Source organism: Stegostoma tigrinum, chromosome 33 (assembly GCF_030684315.1).
Source record: "Stegostoma tigrinum isolate sSteTig4 chromosome 33, sSteTig4.hap1, whole genome shotgun sequence".
NCBI lineage: Eukaryota > Metazoa > Chordata > Chondrichthyes > Orectolobiformes > Stegostomatidae > Stegostoma > Stegostoma tigrinum.
In genome coordinates this window covers 9,350,060-9,375,279 of record NC_081386.1, presented here as the reverse complement: position 1 = coordinate 9,375,279, position 25,220 = coordinate 9,350,060, and the positions used below count along the sequence as shown (strand labels likewise).

At 41.6% G+C, this 25,220-nt stretch overlaps 1 protein-coding gene and 1 long non-coding RNA gene across 3 annotated transcripts in view; one reads left to right on the top strand and one right to left on the bottom strand.

Annotated features, from left to right (window-relative positions):
• The window catches only part of LOC132206171 (uncharacterized), a 57,967-nt gene extending 38,642 nt beyond the window's left edge, over positions 1–19,325 (bottom strand). The window contains exons 1-2 of the long non-coding RNA XR_009442883.1: positions 19,215–19,325; positions 13,292–13,422 (exon numbers count right to left, since the gene is read on the bottom strand). This is a non-coding gene — a long non-coding RNA (uncharacterized LOC132206171). The remainder of the gene's footprint in view (positions 1–13,291; positions 13,423–19,214) is intronic.
• The window catches only part of fkbp16 (FKBP prolyl isomerase 16), a 162,195-nt gene that overhangs the window by 20,002 nt on the left and 116,973 nt on the right, over positions 1–25,220 (top strand). For both annotated transcript variants that reach the window (XM_048562995.1, XM_048562994.1), the window contains exon 3: positions 15,152–15,240. In XM_048562995.1, coding sequence (XP_048418952.1) covers positions 15,152–15,240 — 89 coding nt within the window. The remainder of the gene's footprint in view (positions 1–15,151; positions 15,241–25,220) is intronic.

The window sequence follows — 25,220 nt, the reverse complement described above, 5'->3', positions numbered from 1 at the left end:
CCTGCCATTCACCTTATCTACATCCCTCACAATTTTATAAACCTCTTCAAGGTCACACTTTAACCTCTTATGCTTCAGTGAAGAAAATCCCTGCCTATCCAGCCTCTCCTTTTAACTCAAACCCTCCATTCCCCTGGTAAATCTCTCCTGAAACCTCTCCAGCTTAATATGTTTCCTATAACAAGGTGACCAGAATGGGACCCAGTACTCCAGAAGAAGCCTCATCAACATCCTGTACAACTTCAACATAATGCCCCAACTCCTATACTCAAAGATCTGAGCAATGAAGGGAACCATGCTAAATGCCTTCTTAACCACCCTGTCTACCTGAGATGCAAATTCCAAAGAATTATGCGCCTGAACCCCCACATCTCTGAGTTCTACAAAACTACTCAAGGCCCTACTTGTAATTGTATAAGTCTTGGCCTTGTTCATTTTACCAAAATGCAGTATCTCATATTTATCCAAACTAAGTTCCATCTTCCCCTCTTCAGCCCATTGACTCAATTGAAGAAGATCTCTTTGTAATCTTAGATAACTTTCTTCACTGTTCACTACACCCTCAATTCTAGTGTCATCAGCAAACCTACTAAACAAGCCTTCTATCTTCTATAATCATTCATATAAATGACAAACGAAAGTGGACTCAGTACTCTGTGGAACGCTGCTGGTTATCGGCCTCCAGTCGGATAAACAACCCCCCACCATCCCTCTCTGTCTCCTGCCGGTAAGCCAATTTTGAATCCAATTGGCAAGCTCAGCCTAAATTCCATGTAATCTAACTTTATTAATTCTTCTACCATACAGGAACTTGTCAAAGGCTTCACTAACTTGCAAGTAAACAATGCCCTCTCAATTTTCTTGGCTACTTCCTCACAAAGCTCAACCAAGTTTGTGGAATAGTTGAGAGATAATGGGAACTGCAGATGCTGGAGAATTCCAAGATAATAAAATGTGAGGCTGGATGAACACAGCAGGCCAAGCAGCATCTCAGGAGCACAAAAGCTGACGTTTCGGGCCTAGACCCTTCATCAAAGAGGGGGATGGGGAGAGGGAACTGGAATAAATAGGGAGAGAGGGGGAGGCGGACCGAAGATGGAGAGTAAAGAAGATAGGTGGAGAGAGTGTAGGTGGGGAGGTAGGGAGGGGATAGGTCGGTCCAGGGAAGACGGACAGGTCAAGGAGGTGGGATGAGGTTAGTAGGTAGCTGGGGGTGCGGCTTGGGGTGGGAGGAAGGGATGGGTGAGAGGAAGAACCGGTTAGGGAGGCAGAGACAGGTTGGACTGGTTCAACCTGTCTCTGCCTCCCTAACCAGTTCTTCCTCTCACCCATCCCTTCCTCCCACCCCAAGCCGCACCCCCAGCTACCTACTAACCTCATCCCACCTCCTTGACCTGTCCGTCTTCCCTGGACCGACCTATCCCCTCCCTACCTCCCCACCTACACTCTCTCCACCTATCTTCTTTACTCCCCATCTTCGGTCCGCCTCCCCTTCTCTCCCTATTTATTCCAGTTCCCTCTCCCCATCCCCCTCTCTGATGAAGGGTCTAGGCCCGAAACGTCAGCTTTTGTGCTCCTGAGATGCTGCTTGGCCTGCTGTGTTCATCCAGCCTCACATTTTATTATTGTGGAATAGTTGAATTAGTTTGTCAAGTCTTCGTCTCCAATGAATTTGAATACGTTGACACAGACCTTGGTGAAGTGAGTTTTGAGTATTATGCCCTGCATCATGAAACCAATAATTTATACAATGTAAGAAGCATGTGCTCAGGAGTGGAAGTTCGCGGATTCTGTTTCGTCTATTGGCTCTCAGACCAGCCTCTGCTCCTTTGGCTCTCCAATGGAAAGTGGAATGTAACATATAGGAAGTAGGGACTTAGTATTGTCTAATCAAGATACCCTTGCCATCATAGTGTAGGGCAGCTTGTGATACATCAGCAGGTCTTTTATTGCCCGTCAAACTTTCATTTTATTCAGTGCCTTGAGCCATTCTGCCATGTAATTGGATCATAGTCAATCTCTGTCTTAACTCAATCCTTGTAATCTAGTTCTGTAGCCATGAATTCATTACAGAATGCTCTCAAGCTTAGTTTGAAAACATTTTACTGACCCAGCCTTTTTGAGGTAGAGGTAAGGGTTAACTGTAAATAACAGTTCGCAGAGCTGATCCAACAGATAACTTCAAAAAGATCAACTGTATTTCTATACCGAAATATAAGGCGATTGTTAGTCTAACCTTGCTGAAGCAAAACAGTTATACAAATATGTCAATGTGACGCTGCAAATTATCAGCTTTTTTATTTACCTCTGCAAATAGTGAGGAATTTTCTATCCCGACACCTGATATAGACCAGAAAAGGATGGAAGTGAATCGGCCTTCAGCTGAAATAAAAATCTCGACAACATATTCGAACTGGATGCCATTAACGTTTATTGAAAGACTATGGAGGCATAGGAATGGTTATAATAGGCCAAGCCTCAGAAATCACCTACAAAATCTTTGAGGAGTAATGAATGGATAAGTAAAAAGAGTAGTAGATAAAATATATTGGGTTTCAGAAAATATTTAATTAGGCTCCATGTTTGAGAACATGGGATTATAAATGAAGTAGCTTACTTGAATTAAAAAATATCCAGACAGTAGAAACTTAAAGATAATGATAAATGGATAAAGGTCTGTGCTGAGGATAGCCACACACATAATTCTGAAAGTATCTGTCTGACTGTCCATTGGTTATAAATGATAAAGTGTGTTCTACATCAGCAATATTCTCACTTTTTTATTGCTATCAAAAGCATGGTTAAATGATATGTTGAAAAAGCTAAAAGATATTAAAAAATAAATTAAACAGGTGGGTTAAACTGGATTAGATTTGACTTAATCAAAAATTTGATTTTCTTAAGAAAGGTCACAACTCAAAACATCAGCTTTCCTACTCCTCTGATGCTGCCTGGCTTGCTGTGTTCCTCCAGCTCCACGATGTGTTATCTCCGGATTAAATTCAAATTGCTAGCATTTTACGAATAACTAAACACCTGGGAGTTTGTCATTGATCAGCAGAAAATGTTCCCTAAATGGTGAACATTTCTGAGAAAGACAGGAGCTACTTTTCCAAATTATAGCCAAGAAAGAAGAGGACCTGCATTTTTGTAGCGTGTTTCATGTTAGTATGTCCCAAAGTACTTTACAATCGATTAAATACTACTGTATTTGAAGTGTGGTTGCCATTGTTTTATGACAAACTCAATAACCAAATTAAATCATAGAATCGTACATTATAGAAAGTCTGTAGTGACAAAAACTACTCTAAATCTACACTCGTTCTACTTCCTGACACTTAACTCAATGTTATGACATTTCAAATGCTCATCCAAATACTTTTTAAAGGTTGTGACGTTTCCCATTTCAAATTCTAGACAATAAGATCCTTCAGATAGCATGTGGTTAGATTTTTTCTTGCTCATTTATGGCATATACATTTTACTAGTTTCGAACAATGTTTATTTCACATCCTCAGCAGGTGCCAGTGAGCTGCTTTCTTAAATCAGCACAGTCTCAATGATGAGTACTTCCACAATATAGTTCCAAGTCAGAATAGAGTGTAAATGGAAAAGAAACTTAGAGGTACTAATGCCTTTGAATGTCAAGGTGAGATTGTTCAGGTTCCACTTGGTAGATATGATTGTTGTCTGGTACATTGTGTCGTGAAAATGTTACTTATCACACAGTAGCCCAAGTCTAGACATTGTCAATACCTTGATGCATTTCAGCACAAATTGTTTCACACAGAAACTAATGGAAATTTGGAACTCTGTCACGAAGAAAGGTTATCACGGGTCAAATGAAAATTTCAAAAGTGTGATGAATCAATTTTTGTTAGGGACAGTGGTAAATGGTACAAGGCCAACGGTATAACATGCTAAAGAGCTATTCCCATGATCTTTTTACTGTAGTCCCTGTTTTCTGTCCCCAATATTTATCATCACAAATCTTTTGGCATTAATTTTCAGCGGACAACTATCTACCAATTTATTTGTTCTCTTGAAACCACTTAGATGTTTGTGTCATCTTCATGTGTAGTAATTGCACCCTTGTATCTGAAATTGATCTGAAATAGAGATGACAGGGAAATGATGACCTAGTTAATGACTCCAGAAGAGTTGGCCATGAAAGGGGCTTCAATAATGACCACTGAAAGCAATGTTTTGTCATAGCCTTATGTCATGACCAGTAAAGGCATATCCATAACCTTAAACATGGACTATATTTGGAACATAAATAAAAAACAGTTCCAGAAAATTAAAAATGGATACTAAAAGAGACCACCAAAAGATGGCTACTGAAGGTGAATTTTTCTCTTTCTGCCTCACTTCTCCAGAAAGTTCCTAGTGGAATAACCGTGGGTGAGACTCCCCCTTGAAAGGGTACGCCAACAGAGGATATACCTGACAAATTTTCACCTGCATTTACTTATGGTTTACTGAAAACTCAATATCTATAGAATCCTGAACACTTTGTCTCAATATTTGACAATGGAGAGCTGCAGAAATCATTTCATCACAAGTTGGTATGAATGACCACTGTCTAATTCCTATTGAATAGCAATGGATTTGGACCTCCAAACCATTCAGGGTGGACAATAGCAGTTAATCATATGTACTGATGCTGGTTTCAGATAACGAGTCTTATTATTCCAAAAACTCGATTGAAACTGGTCAGTTTGCAGAAGTAGCAGCAGTGAAAAAACAGACACAAATGCCTATCATTAAAAACTTAGAGATATCTGCATCTTGAAGTGTTCCAGCAGCTCCTTTTGAAGTCTTATCAGTGCAAAAACTTGACCTCATAGTTAAAAAAACTACAAGTGACAGACTTCATGACCTGTTGAACATCCAACTGTTTGAGCTATTATAATTCCATCTGATGGTATTACTGGACAAGTCAGATTTCAGATTGAAATTTGGCCTGATTTTTATTTTTAGTTATTAGCAGTCAATCACTAAAACACAGTCACACGAGGCTGTCAAGTTCCTTTAGCAACAAAGCAGAAGCTTATTACACAAAAGAAAATTTAGAAACACTATTCACATGAATAACAGCACAAAAGTTGTAGAAATATACAACAAAACAAGATCTCATCTATTCCACACCGTCACTTTACAGTGTCTCTACAGCAAACGTTTAAGTTCGATAAATTTTGATTCTTCCCATTTCTTTCCTGAGAACTGTGAAATCTTCTTACATGAAAACAACAATGAAAGCTCATATATTCTCAGCTTTTTAATAATCTGCAGATTTCAAACCGAACGTTTCTGGCCTGGAAGTTTCACAAATTAAACATTTTTACTGCGGTGTTTGTGCTACCCCTGATATTCTATGCTGTTATTTCAGAGGGAAATTATAATTGCTTCTGGCACCAATCAGGTTTCCTTCAAACCATTCAAAAACTTTTAATCTCTTGGTTTCCTTGCTAAAGTCCAGCCTTGATTAGCCTGAACCAAAACTATGCTTATGACCCTCAATGCTATAAACCAGTACAGTACAAACAACCTTCCGTTAACACTCCAGGGAAACCTTTGCTCTTTGACACAGTTCATTGTTCCAGAAGGATTGTCTAACCTAGTTATTATTTCAGAAAAGTAACAAACCCTGTATACCACCCTTTAAAAATGCAAACTCTAAAAATGACACCAATCAATCAGATACTTTTCATTAAAGAACAAATCCTGAAATAATCTTGATATATGGCTCTGGCCATTCAAACTACTCAGGCTCCCCTTTTGGGATGAATAAACTTTCTTCAATGAGCCCATGATGAATAAAATCCCGACAATGTGGAAGCTGCCCATTCTACCCATCAAGTCAACACTGATCCTCTGAAGAGCATCCCACCCAGACCCAAACATCCTACCCTATCCCTGTAACCCTGCATGTCCCAAGGCTAACCCAACTAGCCTGCATACCCCAAGACACTTGGGTAATTTAGCATGGCCAATCCACCTAACCGGCACATCTTTGGACTGTGGAAAGAAGCCGGGGAACCCAGAAGAAACCCACACAGACACAAGGAGAATGTGCAAACTCCACATGGACAGTCACCTGAGGGTGGAATCAAACCCATAACCTCAGTGCTGTGAGGCAACAGTGCTAACTACTGAGCAAACGTTCCACACCAAGACTATTTTTCTATGAAGAGCCCAATATATGGACTATGAACTATTCTTTTATTTACAACTATAAAAGTTCACTGTCCTCTTTAACTGTAAATTTTATGAGTATTCATGAATGTGAGTTCAGAGTGATCGATGTAGCATTAAACTTTTAGGCTGAATGTATAAACAAACAAGTCTTTTTATTTAAACCTGGGAAGGTTTGCTGCTGCTCACACGCTGAGGTTGAGAAACTCACATGGATTCCTTTAAAAAGAAACACACTCATTAGGACAGTTAAAACAAAGGAACCTAGGGTTTCAACCCTAATCGTAACACTGTGAATGAGTCATTATCCGTCAGTTTTTGTGAACAAATATTTTTCAATGTTTCACCGGATGCTTTGAGTTCCCTGCTCTCTGCTAGTCATTGTCTGTTCCTCATGTGGTCTTTACATTAAGAGAAGAATGTTTCTTTTTCTGAAGCCAAAGATGAATTAAGTTGAAATCCTTTCCATTTCTGCATTCACTGAGTAGTCACTTTGGAGCCAACTACCTTCACTATCTCATCCTGAACTATTTCTCGCTGTAGATGACTGGAAACATTCACATCCAAACATTTATTATAACCTTCACACAACTAGGTCTTTATTTCCCAAAACTGGAGTATGCCTTGCTTGATGTGCGAGGGATGGTCATGGTCTCCAGGCAATTGGAATGAATCCATTGAACGCCTTTGTGGAAAGCAGTTTGGCTGCACAAAATGTATTATGCTGATCTGGAGAGAGTTCATCTATCCTAGCCTTGACTCTAGAGTCAATGAAAATTTCAAGTTGGGGCCAAAACCTACAAGCTGCTGCCAAATAAGTTGATCAGACACATTTGAGCTTTCATTCGGTAGAGCTGGATGAACACAGCAGGTCAAGCAGCTTCAGAGGAGCAGGAAGGCTGATGTTTCGGGCCTAGACGCTTCTTCAGAATTTGGCCTTGCCAGTGTCACTCATAATCTCAGAACAATGAGAAGGTCATAAGCTTTTTAAAGGGTCAAACATACCCACGGATACATAGGAGATCCAGGTTTGTATTTCAACTAAAATGGAGAAAGTTCATTTGGAAAGACACGGAAGAGACTCCATGCTTCGGATCCTCAATAAGCATGAAAAAGCTCTCCTAAAATTTAGCACAATGCATATAAGCCATTTCTTCGGTTACTGGTTTCAAAGAAATGGCTTTAAGGGTGTTGGGTTTTCCAAAGTTTGAACGGATATTGAAATGTTGAATAAGATTTAATTTAAGCGAGGGAAAAGGTTTATTTTAGCGTATGCCAGCCACTGGGGCTCGAAGGTGGCTTGCTTCTATTCAGTTCAAGGGGTTCTAAAATAATAAATCCAATGGGGGATTCACAGGTTCTGCCACGTGTGTGGCAAGTGGTGATCATAGAGTTAGGTGCCTCAGTTTTTTAGAAGTTTGTTTGTTCCCTCCAACTCCTGGTCATCATCTCTGCATGCTTCAGATGGAGTCTCTTCATGTGTTCTGTGTCTTTCCAAATGAACTTTCTCCATTTTAGTTGAAATACAAACCTGGATCTCCTATGTATCAGTGGGTATGTTTGACCCTTTAAAAAGCTTACGACCTTCTCATTGTTCTGAGATTATGAGTGACACTGGCAAGGCCATAATTATTTCGCACCTCTCTTTTCCATGAGAAGGTGGGGTGACATTTCTCTTTAAATCCCTTGCAATTTTCCTGGTATGGATGCTTCTAAATATGAGAATCCCAGAGTTTTTACCAGGGTTAGAGACCCATGATGATTTAGCAATGTGTCCAAATCAGGATTTTGATCAACGTTTTTAGAATGTCCCAAAGCACATTACTATGCTGCTCACAATGTGGTCTCCTCTACACTGGGGGAACAAAGGGTAGACTGGGTAACTGCTTTGCAGAACACCTATGTTCTGTCTGCAGGAAAGCCACTTCAACACATCACCTTGTTCCCTGGTCAAAATCTCCATCTCAGACTTGCTGCAGAGTTCCTGAGCAGCTCAGCTCAAGCTGGGAATAAACCTCTTTTTCCACTTGGGAACTCTACAGTGTTCTGGACTCAAGCTTGAGGTCAACAATTCTACAGCTTGAAACACCTTCTCCCATTTCCTTACCCCAACACCCACACATCATGCCTTGTTATCATAGAGTCTGCTATTGTACACCGCCCTTCGTTAGCCATTAATTATCCATGAATAGTTATTCATTCTCCACTCCTGTCTGTCCTGTTGTTTTTCTCTCTCTTTGGGCTCTACCTCCACCTATTGTTTACTCCTTACCTCCTCCCCTCACCCTATCTTCTGCATAAATAGCAACATTTTCCTATCTACCATCAGTTCCGAGGAAGGGTCACTCAACTGAAAATGTTAATTCTGATTTCTGACCACGGATGCTGCCAGAATGATTGAGCTTTCCAGCATCCTCTGTTTATGCTGCTATGGCCCTAAACAGATTCGCCATCCCCTCCTCAGTTTTCACTTCTTGCTGTTTTGTAAAAGAAAGTGTGGCAGATGCTGGAGATTCAAAAGGAAAAAGAGGAAATCCCAGAAGTCTGGAAGTTTCTGCAGATAGATAAAATTTGAACACTGCTTCTCTCACCTGATATTGTGCCAGATTTGCCAGGCTGTTTTCAGCCCTACCCCTGAACATATCATAGGTTTCAACTTAGCAAGATGAAAACTAGTCTGTGTTTTGTTAACAACTTGGATATAAAATGGATTCCATTGCTGATTCCTGTTCCAACTTTGCAAATCTCCTTTCAACAACAATAGCTTCACTAACTTCCATTTTGCTCTGACCAGACTGACTTCAATTTTAAATTGCAGGCACCAGGGACACTCAAAGACCTCCAAGCCAAGAAGGTGCTCTTCAAATATCCACAGTTGGTTTCAATGTTGCCACTGGGGCCTAGTCTGCCATTTTAAATCAAAGCCTGAGTGAAGGGCGCATTAACAGCCCCCGTATGGTAAATCCTGCACTTTCCCTATATTAGGCTTTGAATATAGGGAATTTCTCTCTCTTTGGGCTCTACCTCCACCAATGGAGATATTCAAATTTTTTTAAGCAGTCAATGAAGGGACAGTAATTGTGCTTTTATAAGAAGGCTTTTCTTGGAAACTGCATGGTTCCAGATAATTGCAAATCTTGGTTGCTTGAACTCACTGCAGGGAAAACTCCTGTTCTCCAATAAACACGGATGGATTGCTTCATTATAAAACAAATTTATTCCATGATGGGGCAAAATTGGTTACACACACAGTTTGTAATGTAGATGTTTACCCCTCTAAATAACCTTAAACACATACAGCCACACCCACACACATACTTATGCACACAGACACAGATGCACACGCACATGTACGCACGCATACAGGCACACGCGCATGCACATGCACGCACACAGACACACAGACACACACACCCGTGCACGCACACATACACATGCGCACACACACACAGATAGACACGCATGCACACAGACACACCCACAAGCACACACACACATGCACACACACACAGACACACGCACGCGCGCAGACACACGCACATGCACACACACACATGCACGCACACACGCACACACACAGACACACACGCACGCACACACACAAATACACGCACGCACGCACACACAGACACATGCATGCACAAGAACAGAGTAAAGGAAAAAAACAGATTTCTCCTTACAGAATCTGACCTTGAGAAACAAAATACTTATAAGCAATTAGTCTTAGTTTTTGAAGATAACAAGAAAGACGTGTAGAATGTACAGATAGCTGAGAGTCAAGCACATAGGCTTGTGGAGATGGCTGTCATCAATATAGATAGATATCACTAGAGTCTTGGTACAGACAGCAAATGCAATTTGCTCAGGGAGCACAGTATCAAGAAGTATCTCTTTCAGTTGCTCTTCAAGAGGATAGTTGGGTTTCACAGTGGATTCCCCACAAACAGGAACAAGAGGACAGTCGGGTTTCACAGTGGATTCTCCACAAATGAGAACAAGAAGCACAAGCAGAGCAGCTTCTTTCTTCCAGCAGCTTCCCTAACTGAAAGCCAACACCATCTCCAAGCCTGCAAAACATGTTCAAACAGAGCAGCCATAAAAAAACGAGCGGTAAAAACAGTCAGGAGTTTTCCCTGCAGTGAGTTCAAGCAACCAAGATTTGCAATTATCTGGAACCATGCAGTTTCCAAGAAAAGCCTTCTTATAAAAGCACAATTACCGTCCCTTCATTGACTGCTTAAAAAAATTCCAGTATCTCCATAATCTTGCAAACTCAAATCTACAAAAGAATTGAATATGATGGCATCGTAACCAGATCAGTACTGCAGAGGGGCTGGGCAAATGATCAGAACCATGAATTCAAAGCCTGACATGGTATAGCAACTGGGAAATTTTAATTTACTTAATGAGGAACATCAGAAATCTTTACAAAACAGCAAGCCTTATTCACGCAGACCAGGTAGGTCTGCTTCTACTCTGAGTTCCAATGTTTTTACCTAACAACCAGATTGTCATTAAAAGCCTACATTGTTCACCAATACCATTTAGCAAAGGAAATCTGCTGTCCACATGTGTATCCGGACCCCACAGGAAATTCACTGATTTTTGACTTCCATCCAAAGTGGCTTGGCAAGTCCCTGAATTTTCTCAGCACCACCATCTCAAAGGACAATCAAGGTGGAAAATAAATGCTACCTTTGCCAATGGAACCCACATTCTAGAAAGAAGCAGAAACAGATCCACAACATTGGAAGGGGTGGGTGGAAGCTCTCCTGATCTCCACTCGTGCCAAGAGTCACTGCCCATCATCTTCTGGCTTAATTAGGAATACAAGAAGGAGAAGTTGAATTGGGCCATTCAGCCCTTCAATATGACTGTGACAGTTCTGGTTGTGGTCTCAAAACGAAATCTTGAATCCTTGCATGTCGCTTACTTGGCTTTTGGTACACTTGCATTGAATATAGGAATTGGGTTATTACATTACGGCTGTGCAAGACTTTGGTTAGGCCACTTTTGGAATGCCGTGTTCAATTCTGGTCTCTCTGCCATACAAAAGATATTGTTAAACTTGAAAGGGTTCAGGAAAGATTTACAAGGATGCTGCCAGGGTTGGAAGGTTTGAGCTATAGGGAGAAGCTGAATGCACTGGGGCTATTTTCCCTGCAGTGACAGAGGCTGAGGGGTGAACTTATAGAGATTTATAAAATCTTGAGGAGCATGGATAGAGTGAATAACCAAGGTGCCCTTCCCAGGGTAGGGGAGTCCAAAACAAGAGGGCATAGGTTTAAGGTGAGAGGGAAAGATTTAAAGGGGACCTGAGGAGCAATTGTTTTTCATGCAGAGGGTGGTATGTGTATGGAATGAGCTGCCAGAGGAAGTGGTGGAGGTTGGTACAATTATGCATTTAAAAGGCATCTGGATGGGTATATGAATAGGAACGGTTTAGAGGGATATGGGCCAAATGCTGGCAAATGGGACTAGAATAATTTAGGATATCTGGTCAGCATGGACAAGTTGGACGGAAGGTTCTGTTTCCATATTTGTACAGCTCTATGACTCTGTGTCTCTAATTCCCTTGTCCTTCAAAAATCTCGTGAACTCAGCCTTGACTAAATTCATTGAGCCCGCCTCCACTATTTTCCAAGGACAATAATTTTACAGATTATTAAATCTGTGAGAGAAAAAGAAAATCTCATCTCTGTCTTCAAAGAGAGATATCTTATTTTTAAACCATGTCTCCAAGCCCTAGTTCCCCTCACAACAGGAAATGTCTTCTCAGTATTCATCCCACTGATTCCTCTCAGGATCTTGTGTGTTTTGGTAAGCTAATTCTGGATCATCCTGCTACATCCTGACAGAATTGTGATAGATTCCACTCTCCCATTCCTCTCCTCCAAAAAACCATGCACATTTAACTCTGTAAACTGTTAGTTGGGGTCCTGACACCAACATATTTCTCCATACATTTTGTGCTCTGGTGTCAAAGTGTCACAACATCAAGCATAAATTATGCGAATAAAATTTCTATATAACTGTAAAACAGAGATAAAATGCCTTTTGAAGAATGGTTCTGTCTAAGGCGATGCATATCTCGGGATGTATCAAGTCAGGTTTGATTTACTCCATCTGCCCCAGCATTGTTTTCCATTCAAAAGCCAATCATTTCATTAGCCAATCAGATGCTACTTGTTTTCAGTCAATCACATTTTTCTTCCCCGCTCCAAGATTTTTATAACGAATAAACAAACATGTGAAATGCAAGTTTTACAAGAAAATCTTTTTTTTATTGTCGCTATGATTTTTTTTCTCCAGAGTTGCCAGCTGCAGTGTCCTTAGAGTTTAGTTTTTGATTCCTAGAGATTTCAGGACAGTCCGGGAGGGTTGGCAACTTTATTTTGAAAATTATCAACAACATGCAGTTCAAGTGCAAAAATTTAAATGGACGCACATGGAATAGTGTAGGTTAGGTGGGCTTCAGATGGGTATGACAGGTCGGTGCAACATCGAGGGCCGAAGGGCCTGTACTGTGTTGTAATGTTCTATGTCTATGTTAAGACTTGCATTTATGTAACACCGTTCACATACCAAAGGATTTTGCAGTCAATGAAGTGCTTGAAATGTAACCACTGTTATGAGGTAGAGAAATGCAGCTGCCAGCTGGCACACAATTAGCTCACACAAAAATTATATAATATTGACCAAATAATCTTTTTGAGTGTTGGCTGATGTAAAAATATTGTCCAGGCCACAGGGGAGAAATCCTTTGCACTTCTTCCAACCACATTCTGGTATCTTTTATAGTCACCTGAGACATTTAATATTCATCTAAAGGATAAATCAAATTTAAAACATTTCTCGTACAAAGCCAACAATGAAAAAGACTGAAGCTGTTGAAGTTATTCCAGAAAGAACATAAAATTCGAGAGGACCAATTGATGCAGGACAGTAAAATGAAATACATTTCCATATTTTGTCTGCTAAAATATTTAGTGCAATACGTAAGAGGACAGATATTTCTTGGCAACAGTGAAATGGATAATGTGGAACCCAAATATCTAAAAAATACTCATGCACACAGTTGAGGGTCTCTTACCAGATTTTGTTTTCCTTTTTCATTCAAGGCATATAGGTGGTCACTGGCTCGGCCAGTATTTCTTTCCCATTACTCTTTGCCATTTAGAAGGTGGTGGTGAGCTGCCTTCTTGAACTGATGGAGTCCATTTGCTGTAGGTTGACCCACAACACATTAGGGACAGAAATTTGGGAGTTTGAGAGGGAGAGGTGATATATTTCCAAGTCAAGATGTTGAGTGGCTTGGAGGCAAACTTGCATAACATGGTATTCCCTTGTATCTCCTGCCCTAGCCCTTCCAAATCAAAGTCATCTTGGATCCTGTTTAAGGATTTTTGGTGAATTTCTGTGGTGTATATTGTAGATAGTACATACTGCTGCCACTGAGCGTTGGTAGTGGAGGGAGTGAATGTTTGTCATAACACAGTGTGGAGCTGGAGGAACACAGCAGGCCAGGCAGCATAAGAGGAGCAGGAAAGTGGATGTTTCAGGTCTGGACCCTTCAGTTTACCTACTCCTCTGATGCTGCCTGGCGTGCTGTGTTCCTCCAGCTACACACTGTGTTATCTTTGACTCCATCATCAGCAGTTCTTACTATCTCTGAATGGATGTTTGTTAATGGGTTGCCAATCAAATAGGTTACTTGGTCCAGGATAGTGTCAAGCTTCCGAATGTTGTTGGAGCTGCCGCCACCCAGGTAAGTGGGGAGCATTCTATCACAGTCCTGACTTGTGGCTTGCAGATAGTAGAGAGGCTTTGAGGAATCAGGAGGTGAATTCCTCGCTGCAGGATCCTTTGCTTCTGATTACTAGTTTTCAAGTTAGTATACATTATCATCGAAGAATGTTTTTATACTCATTTTTGCAAAAATAAATTCACCAGGTTTCTTGTCAATATTTCTTCTCAGAATTGGGTAAGAGGTGGATAATCCTGGGAAATTGGGTCCATAGACTTCTATTAAGGCTCATGCTCCTGTTAACAGTTGCAAATAGATTGGCTCCACTATGACACAGGCTCAACATCTCCCTGAGGTGCATAGCCATTTTCTAGTCTTTAGGCAACTGTTGAATTCCAGTTTGAGCTCTCATTAATATTACATCCGACATGGAAGTTCCCTACAAATATCACAATGCTTTCCTTCACCTTCCTGGCCCCAGCGTGGACATACATCAACCCGACTCAATCACAGTCTCAACACTTATAGGTTTAGAGATTCAGTAGTTGTTAACATTGACCAGAAACATAAATGCAGTGGCTACAAGAGCAGCTCAGGATCTGGGCATACTGTGACAAAAAAGGCTCACCGGAGTTCTAAGGAAGGGTCACCGGACCCGAAACGTTAACTCTGTTTTTACCTTCATAGATGCTGGCAGACCAGCTGAGCTTTTCCAGCAACTTCTGTTTTTGTTCCTGTTATCAAATAGTCTCCTATAATACACAACCCATTGTTAGCCACTAATAGTCCCCATTAACAGCTATTCACCTTCCAACCAGATTGGTATCTACTCCTTTGTCTGTCCAACTGTTCTCTCCCTTTGGGCTCTATCCCCACCGATTATTTACTCCTTAACCTCTCTCCCCACCCTATCTTCTGAATATAAACCAATGTTTTCCCAGCTACCATCCAGATTTGAGGAAGGGTCACCGGACTCAAAATGTAAGCTGTGACTTTTTTTCACAGATGCTGCCAGACCTGCTGAACTTTTCTAGCAACTCCTGCTTTTGACCCTTGTATGCTATTGTGCTCATAAGTACAAATATTCTTGAGTCCAATGTTCATTAATCAGAAACCCCTGTATTACCTCAAATCACTTTGTACGATTTGGAAGATTTGACACTTAATCAAGCAATTAATACTTTAATGTTTGTTTGCTGTCCATAGGCACTTGAATTCTGTGCATTTTCCATGCAATTGGATGAAGTTGCTCTTGTAATCTCTGACGGACAATATGCGTATGGTCACACTGGGAGGTAAGGCCGTATTTTCATATGCTTGTTGAGAAATAGTGGCTGAGAGGTGCCAAGAGGTTGAACTTCCAAGAAATTAGTTGAACAGAAGATTGTAAAGAAGACTCAAAAATGTGGAAAAATGTCAAAATGGTCATCAGCAGTTGACTCATTTCTGTATTTTTGTTCATGTTGATCTGTAAAATATGACTATGAGCTTCTTTTTATACTAAAGAACTCATTAAATATTGAAGTGCAAGAGGTTTCAAGAAAAGTAGCAGAGGTGGAAAGCCTTAGTAAGGTAGCCAGATGTAGCTTATAATGTTATTAAATTGACTAGTGCCTGTGAATGTATGCAGGAAAACATAGGTTTTTCTCATATCTGTCTTTTTGTATAGTCTCAAAATATTTAAGTTATTAACATTTATATAATCTTTCTCCAACAAGAAGTTGCTCGTGTATCTTTTGGTCAATGAAATTGTGTCATTGAGTGGGTTAATATTCCTGCTGAGTCTGACCCTTTCTAACCTCAAAAACACATGATGTGTTATTTCTAAATGTTTTCTAGCTAATTCACAATTATTAAACCATTCTGTTAACTCTCAGTTGCATGCATTGCTTTTAACCAAATGCTACTGCTGAATATGTTGCATTTAGATCCAAATTAGTATCAAAAAACAAAAAAGTGTATAATTCATCAGTATAGACAACTGAAAAGAAATAAGTAACTTTTTTTCATTTGATTACTTCCTATGAATGCTAGTTTGATATCTTGGTGAATTATCATGTCTAATCCTAATAGTACTGCAACTTGCTATATCCTAATTGCTAAAGTGTGACGTTAGTGGTTGGATAGAGGAGCATTCAATGATAGCTCAGTGTTGTATCGCCTCAATGACTGTGTTTTAGCTGTGCAAAGCTGCAAATTCATTTTACCATGGCTATTCTTAATTAACATTTTGATGATCACACTTCTCAAATTTAGACACCCAGTTGAGCCAACAGTAATACATTGCCTTGGGCGTGCTTTGTTTGTACAGCTAGCATATTTCAATATATTTACCAAAAGGCTGCTTTCTGCAGCACTTGTATCCAACCACTATTTTATCCTTGACCTGTGAATATTTTCTATCCAGTCAGATGGGGCCAAATGCACAAGAGTGCGTGTGTATCTTGATATCCTTCCAATTACTTCCCATTCAACAAAGCATCTTGTTCTTATGCTAACATTTCCATCGTACGCCTGCTGCAGTGCTCCAACACAAGCTTAAGGCACAGCATGTCATTTTCCACTTTAAAGTTTTCGAGACTCAAATTTGAGTTCAACAACTTCAGACCATGAACATTGTCTGTCACCTCTGCCATGTCTTGATGGCCTGAGTTTGTTCTCAGCAAAGGAGATCGGTTTTCAATTATTTACATGTTATTGGTCTATTACGGAGTCAGTTATCTCAGTTGGATGGACAGCTGGTCGGTGAAATAAAGTGTCACCAATAACACAGAGCTCAATTCCCATACCAGGTCATGTTACCATGAAGGTCCCACTTTCTCAACCTCACCCCTTGCCTAAAGAGTAACGACCCTCAGGTTAAAACTATCCATCGTCATCTCTCCATAATGAGAAAGCAGCCCTCTAGGACTGTGGTGATTTTACCTACTAATACCTATGATACACCTACATCTCTTCCCTACTACCATTGGCAGTCATTTTGTCTCTTGTTCTCAATGCCTGTTCCATTTGTAACGATTCTGGGGCTCTGTGTTTTGTCCTGGTTTTGTTTTAGAGAGAGACTGGGAGACAGGTATCAAGCAGTCTATTAGAAGATAAACAGCTAGTGAAGCCTTGGGCATTTTTTAAAAAAAGCTGGAACAATAGAAGCAGCCTGAATGGTTAAGTACAATAGAACATTACAGCACAGAACAGGCCCTTCGGCCGTTGATGTTGTGCCTGGCCCTCAATGTTGTGGTCAAGCTCTGAACCACAGAACTAGAATTTTAAGTTTCAGCACACAGCAAGTGTTGTTGGGCTCTCAGCAGCGTTGGAAACTGTAGTAAATCTCTCCCACCTGCTACATTTTCTCAGAACTCTTGAATTTCTTCCTTTTGGGCTGCTGGAGTTGCATGTGAGACAATCAGTGTTCTGCATTTCATAAAAAACTGAAAGAGCAGCAGATGCTGTAAGTCAGGAACAGAAACAGAAGTTGCTGGTAAAGCTCAGTACGTCTGGTAGCATCTGTGAAGAAAAATATCAGAGTTAACCTTTCACGTGTGGAGACCCTTCCTTAGTTCTGCATTGGGAGAAATAATGAAAAAGGAGGCACAGGGTAGAATCTTTCAGTTGTGGAGGTGGCAGACATGGAGGTGGGAAGTCAACTGAATTGGCTCAGTAACAGGTCAGAGCCCTATTACCTTCCCACCTCCGACCAAATTAAACTCTGGGCAGGAAAGCCCAAGCTGTACCTTCCTCCTCTGTCTACAGGTGAGGACTTTATGTAGTCTGTAGGCCTTTATGTAGGCTTATTTCCACCTACATCAGCTCCAAGTGGGATGAAAAAGGTGGGCCCCACCGAACTGCTAAACCAGGCTGCGTAACCTGTCATTTGTGAGGGAATATTTTGATCTGCACTAATTTGTAAATGATTGAGGGACTAAACAGAGGAGGTTCACCAGGATGTTGCCTGGTATGGAGGGTACTAGCTATGAAGAGAGGTTGAATAGATTAGGATTATTTTCATTAGAAAGACAGAGATTGAGGGGGGACCTGATTGAGGTCTACAAAATCATGAGGGGTATGGACAGGGTGGATAGCAAGAAGCTTTTTCCCAGAGTGGGGGACTCATTTACTAGGGGTCATGAGTTCAAAGTGAGAGGAGGAAAGTTTAAGGAGATACGCGTGGAAAGTTCTTTACACACAGAGGGTGGTGGGCGCCTGGAACGCGTTGCCAGCGGAGGTGGTAGACACAGACACGTTAGCGTCTTTTAAGATATATTTGGACAGGTACATGGATGGGCAGGGAGCAAATGGACACAGACTGTTAGAAAATAGATGACAGGTTAGACAGAGGATCTTGATTGGCACAGGCTTGGAGGGCCGAAGGGCCTGTTCCTGTGCTGTACGTTTCTTTGTTCTTTGTTCTTTGTAAACACAGGGCAGCAAATTGACCGCTGAGATGGATCCTCCTGCCTTGTTTCCAAACCCATGCCCCCTCTTTCTGTAACTCCCAATCCCAGAAACCATCCCAATTTCCCCCCAAAAACACTTACCTGACACCTTGTCACATTTGACCTTGGTTCACCACTGTAAATGCTCACTGTCTCTAGCACTGCTACACAAATGCCACAGTGTGCCCGCTGTGTCTCCACAGATTCACTTAAATTAATTAAAGAAGCTGCTGGAACTGGTTGCACTCTAACTGGGTGAGCTAAGCGTTTTGTGTGAGGAGTGTATAAATCTATCTAACCTGAGTGTGACTTACAACAGAATGCTAGGAGATGAGTGAGGAGGAGAGTTTGAGGAGGATGCTGAATGAGGTGCTTTTTGGCTTTCTTTAACTTTTTCAGCTTCCAGCATTGATTCTTACTTTGCAATAGGAGCAGAAGCCAATTATTGATAAATAATTGGTAAAAAAAAATGATATGCGGCCGATGTTTACTCTGTTCCTAAGTTTCAAAGTAGTTTAAATTAATAAAATTATATAAAGACAAAATTAAACATATAATTGAATAAAAAAGGATTAAGTAGTTAATTAGGAACAAAACAAAGTTGCTGGAAAAGCTCAGCAGGTCTGGCAGCAATTGTGAAGGAAAAAAAACAAGTTAATGTTTCGGGTCCACTGAACCTTCGTCAGAACTTCTCTGTTTTTTTCCTTCACAGATGCTAAGCTTTTCCAGCAACTTTGTTTTTGTTCCTGGTTTATAACATCCGCAGTTCTTTTGCTTTTTATTTAAATAGATAATTAGAAGGCATTAAGGATGACAGGGTGGGTAATATGACATACCTGAAGTATGTGGAAGTTCATCGAAGCTCATTTGTTCCAAGGCAGACAAGTATAATAAGTGTTTCAGCTCAAGAAAGATTTGGTTTATGAGCTGGAGGCTCAGCTACAGACACCGTGAGACAGCAGAAATCCACCAGGGTTATTTCCGGTAGGAGTCAGTCATATCAGTTCGTGTTATGCTTTCCGATTTCCTCAGTTTTCAGGGACAGGAGGAGTGAGGCACGAAAGGGGACTGAGTTTGATAGGGGTTGAAGGATCCTCAACTCTTGTAATAGTCGAAGAGGTTTGAGGTTCTTTCTGAATGTTTTCTCAGGTAGGCATGATGCAATGGGTGGTGTGCCACAGGGGTTAGTGCTGGTGCCTCAACTGTTAATAATTTGTATCAGTGACTTGGATGAAGGGGTGGAAAATATACTTGCCAAATTTGCTGATGATCTATAGACAGGAACATAATTTGCAATGCTGACATAAGGAGGCTACAAAAGATATATATATTTAACTTTAGATGGTGTATTACTGTTATCATTGTAGATATACATAAGTGAATGGGTAAAAATCTGGCAAGTGGAGTAGAATGTGAGAAAATATTGGTAGGAAGAATATAGAAAAGCTTACTATCAAAGTACTGAGAGTTTGCTGAGCTCTGGGCAGGATCTGCATGTAATAGTGCATGAACTTTGTGTGTGTATATCAGGAAAGCTAATAGAATATTGTCATTTATTGCAATAGAAACTGAATACAAAGGTTAAAGGTTATGCTCCAGTTATACATGGCTCTGGTGAGACCACATTTGGAGTAATGCATACAGTATTGGTCACCTCAGTTAAGGAAGGATGTAAATGTATTGGAAACAATTCAGAGATGGTTTACCAGACTATTATGTGGAATGGACACAGCAGGCCAAGCAGCATCTTAGGAGCACAAAAGCTGACGTTTCGGGCCTAGGCCCTTCCCGACAGCTTTTGTGCTCCTAAGATGCTGCTTGGCCTGCTGTGTTCATCCAGCCCCACACTTTGTTATCTTGGAATCTCCAGCATCTGCAGTTTCCATTATGATTATTATGTAGAATGAGTTCTCTGTGTCATGAAGCAAAATTGGACTGGCTTAGCTGGAAATCACTGTAGTTCTGAGGAGTTAGAGGCAACCTGTTTGAAGCATTTAAGATCCTGCAGAATGTTGACAGCGTCCTCTTTTGAGAAAGTGCAGAACTAAGGGTCACTGTTTAAAAATCAGGGTTGCCTGTTTAAAACCGATGAAGCAAAATCTTTTCTCTCAGCTGGTTCTGAGTCCTTAGAGCTCTTTCCCTGGAAAAGTGGTGGAAGCAGTCTTTGAATATTTTTATGTCGGAGATGGATAGAGTTTTGGTAAGCACAGGATGAAAGGTTAGCAGATTTGTGTTTACAATCAAGATCCGTCGTGATCTTATTAATTGTCTGAGCAGGCCTGAAAGGCTGAATGATCTATTCATGCTCCTTTCTCATAAGCTCAAATATAATGTGGCAACTCACCATGGCACCTTCAACAGCACCTTCAGAACCACCTGAAAGGACATGAGAACGTCTGCTTCTGCAAATTCCCTTACAAGCTATGCACCATCCTGCCTTGGAAATTTATCCTTCTTTACTGTCACTGGGTCAAAATTCCAGAACTCCCTCCCTAAGTACTGTGGGCAGGTGTACCCACATGGCATAGACTGCAGCGTCTCAAGAAGGCAGCTTGCCATCACCTTCTCCAGAGTAAATCACATTGTGCAACTAACAGTGGCCCAGTCTGCTTTCTGTGATGACATCAAATAAAACTCACAGTGGTGATAAACTAGTCTTTGGGATCTTCTTTTTAGTACCTCATTATCTGGCCAGCAGTCATTGATTTCTCAGGAAGATTGAAAACTAATCCTCATGAAGATACAGTCATGAAAAATATATTTGCCTGAAACCAGTTTAAACTGGTTTGCTTCAAGAATTCAAAGTCAAAACTTTCCACTTTGTCTAAAGTTTGGAATACAAGGGCCTGTAGTTTTCATTAGGATGTGCCGTACTCTTCAGTACTATTTTGTCCAAAATCAACCAAATCAGTGCAACAATTGCTGTATGAACATGCCAGCTCACATCTGATGTATACTAATGCCACCGTCCTCTTTAGGAAACCAAAGGGTCTACTTGGCCTTGTATGGTAGAACAAACCCATTTCCTGGCGCCTTGTAGTTAGTAAGGTATAGTTTATTGCAACTAGTTATGGATTACATCGATATGATGGGCATCACTACGAATACTTGGAGAAAGCCTAGATGTTACGTCCTTCGTGATCCTAATGCTATTCTGCACAAAAGCCCATGTGACATTATCTCAGTAAGAGTAATCATAACAATAATCTCAGGCTGTCAAGCACAAATTAAATCCAACACCAACCAAACTTCTGTGATCTTATCTGAAGCATCAACTAGTCTGCTCCTCTGATGCTGCCTGGTCTGCTGTGTTCCTCCAACTCCACCCCATGTTGTTTCAAAGGGAATCTTACATATTTTGCTGTTCCCTTGCAACTTATTCCTCTACGTTGTATGGGTCAAAGGTTAAGAAGGTGTTATTGAAAGAGTCTCGGTAGATTTGTGCATGTTCAAGGTGGTACACCCTGTTGTCACTGCAGGACAATGAGGATATTTAAAGGTATGGAAGAGGCACCAGGAAAGTGGACTGCGTGGCATTGGATGGTGCTGAGTTTCATAACTCGTTTTGGAGCTATACTTTAAACAAGTGTTGTTGTTCCATCACATTCCTGACCTGCACTTTGCAGATGGTGGGAAGGCTGTGGTAAGTCTGGAGGTGAGTTACTCACTACAGAATTTGGAAATTTATCGCAACAATATTTGTACAGCTGGTCCATTTCAGCAACTGGTTAATGGTGACACCAGGATATTACAGGAATGAGTGTGTTCAAGAACCACTCTTGAAATCTAAACTTTTCTACAAATTAAATGCAAAACAGTTTACTGTTAGCCTTAAATGCTGGAAATCTGTGTACGAAAATTCTGCAACACCGCTGCAGACCGTATGCAAGCAGAAAAGACAGGTTGTGTTTCTGGGTTTTATTCTGCTTACATTAGGAGTGAAGTCCTTTACCTGATGAAGGAGCAGTGCTCAGAAAGCTTGTGATTTCAAATAAACCTGTTGGACTATAACCTGGTGTTATGTGACTTCTAACCTTGTCCACCCCAGTCCAACACCGGCAACCCCATACATACTGGGAGAGATAAAGAGGCAAATTTAAGTAGCTTTATTGATGGCTTAGATGTGACTTTTTGGTGAAGCACTCTGTTTCTTGGAGCACTATATGAAAGGAATTTCACCCAGTGCCAAAAATAACATTAGGTCGGATGAAGAGCAGATGCTTAAATGAGGGTTTAATCACTGCTCTCATACATAATAGACACTCCAAGAGGGCTCTGTGGTTCTCTTGGTTCAAATGAGATTTTTATTTTAAAACACTGTGATTGCACAATCAGGAATCCTGTACGCCCTTCCTTCATAACATGGCAATGACTATGAATAATGCAGGCATTTATTTCTAGTCACCTTCAGTACCCACGTCAAATGGTACTCTTCCTAAGCAGATACTTCACACCACTTCAGAAAATAAAGTATATCAACCATTCACCAACAGGAACTCGTAGCAAGGGTCTGGGTAGTAGTGTCTCTTTTTAAGTCCTAGTGATAACTACAAGGTCAAAACCTCCTGTGGAATTTGAAGGGACAACATGGGTAGATGGTCACGATCGGCAGGCTGGCTTTCTGGGACATTAGGTGAAGAGTTAGATGGATCTTCCCCAGAGGTGGTACACTGAAGGCCACTTGCTCCAGGGATGAGAAGATTGTCTTATGACCAAAGGCTGAGGACATTGGGCCTGCGTGGTCTAGATTTCAAAAGAAGGAGAGATGGTTTCACGGAAATGCCCAAGATGCTGAAGGGCACTGACAAGGTAGACACTAAGAGCTGGATTCTTTTGCCTGGGAGTCTAGAACACAGGGGTGCAATCCCTTGAATATGGGACAGAAACAAAGTTGCTGGAAAAGCTCAGCAGGTCTGGCAACATCTGTGGAGGAAGAAACAGAGTTAACATTTCGGGTCCAGTGACCCGTCCTCAGAACTGATGGTGGCTGGGAAAACATCAGTTTATATGCAAAATAAGGGAGTTGGGTGGGGTAGGGAGTAAACGATAGGATAGAGCCCAAAGAGAGAGAAAGACAGTTGGACAGATAAAGGATTTGCTAACGATCAGGCTGCAAGGGTGAATAGTTGTTAATGGGGACTGTTAGTGACTAACAACGGAGTGTGTGTATTGGCAGGCTATGTGGTAACAAGGCGTGTGGGGTGGGGGCTGGGACGTGACAGTTTAAGTCCTAAAATTATTGAACTCAATATTGAGTCCAGAGGGAAAATGAGGTGTTGTTCCTCCAGCTTGTGCTGGGCTTCACTGGAATGCTGTAGCAAAGCAGAGACAGAGATAGTGGCCAGGGAGCAGGGTGTTGCATTGACGTGGCAGGCAACAGGCAGTTCAGGGTCTTTTTTGCGAGCAGAATGTAGATGTTCTGCAAAGCAGTCACCAAGTCTACACTTCGTTTTCCCAATGTAGAGGAAATCACATTGTGAGCAGCGGACGCAGTAGACTAGATTCTTGTGAGTGCAGGTGAAGTGTTGCTTCACCTGGAAGGTATGCTCGAGCCCTTGGATACTGGGGAGGGCGGAGGTAAATGAGCTGGTGTTAGCCGGTTACAAGGGAAATGCCGTAGGGATGTGGGGAGGTGTTAGGGTCGAAGGAAGTATGGACCACGGTGTCCCGGAGGAAACGGTCCCTGCGGAAGGCGGACAAGGGAGGGGAGGTGAATATGTGTCTGGTGGTGGCATCTTGCTGGAGGTGGCGGAAATGGCATCTGATGGTCTTCTGGATGTGGATGCTGGTGGGATGGTAGGTGAGGATAAGGGGAACCCTATCTCTGTTGTAGGAGGGAAAAGAAGGGGTGAGGGCAGAAGTGTGGGAGATGGGTCGGACCTGATTAAGGGCCCTGTCGATGATCGAGCTGGGGAATCCTCCGTTGAGGAAGAATGTGGACATTTTGGAGGCTCCCTTGCTTCATCTGAACATATGCGACAGAGAGGGAGGAACTGAGAGAATGAGATAGAGTCTTTACAGGAAGTGGGGTGTGAGGATGTATAGTCCAGGTAATTGTTGGAGTCAGATGAATCATGGATGTATATGCGTAGGGATTGAACTGGGGGGAGAAGACTGAGTCAAGTTAGGAAGAGATAAGTTCTGTGGGGCATGAGCAGGCTGAAACAATGGGTCTACCTAGACAGCCCTGTTTGCGGATTTTTAGTAGGAGATAGAAACGAGCTGTGCGGGGTTGAGGGACTATTAGCTTGGAAGCGGATGGGGGTAGATCACCGGATGAAATGAGATCCATAACAGTAGTGGATACAATGGCCTGGTGTGCTATGGTGGGGTTGTGACCCAGGGGAAGGTAGGAGGAGGTATCTGAGAGCTGGCGCTCAGCCTCTGCAAGGTAGAGGTCAGTACGCCAGACTACAACAGCATCACCCTTATCGGCAGGGGCTTGATGACAAAGTTAGGGTCAGATCTGCGTGCACGGAGTGCAGTCAGTTCAGAGGGAGATAGGTTGGATTTGTTGAGAGCGACAAAATCAACATGACGTATTATAGATAATCTTTGAAAGACAGAGGATATTTCTTGAATATGGGACTGAAATAAGGAAACATTTATTTGTAGAATCCCTACAATGCAGAAGCAGGCCATTCAACTCACTGAGCCCACACTAACCCTCCAAAGAGCATCCCGCCCCAGACTCATCTCCCTACCCTGCCCCTGTAACCCTACATTTCCCATGGCTACTCCACTTAGCCAGCACATCCCTGGACACTACGGGCAATTTAGCACAGCCAATGCACCTAGCCTGTACATCTTTGGACTGTAGGAGGAAACCAGAGCTCCCAGAG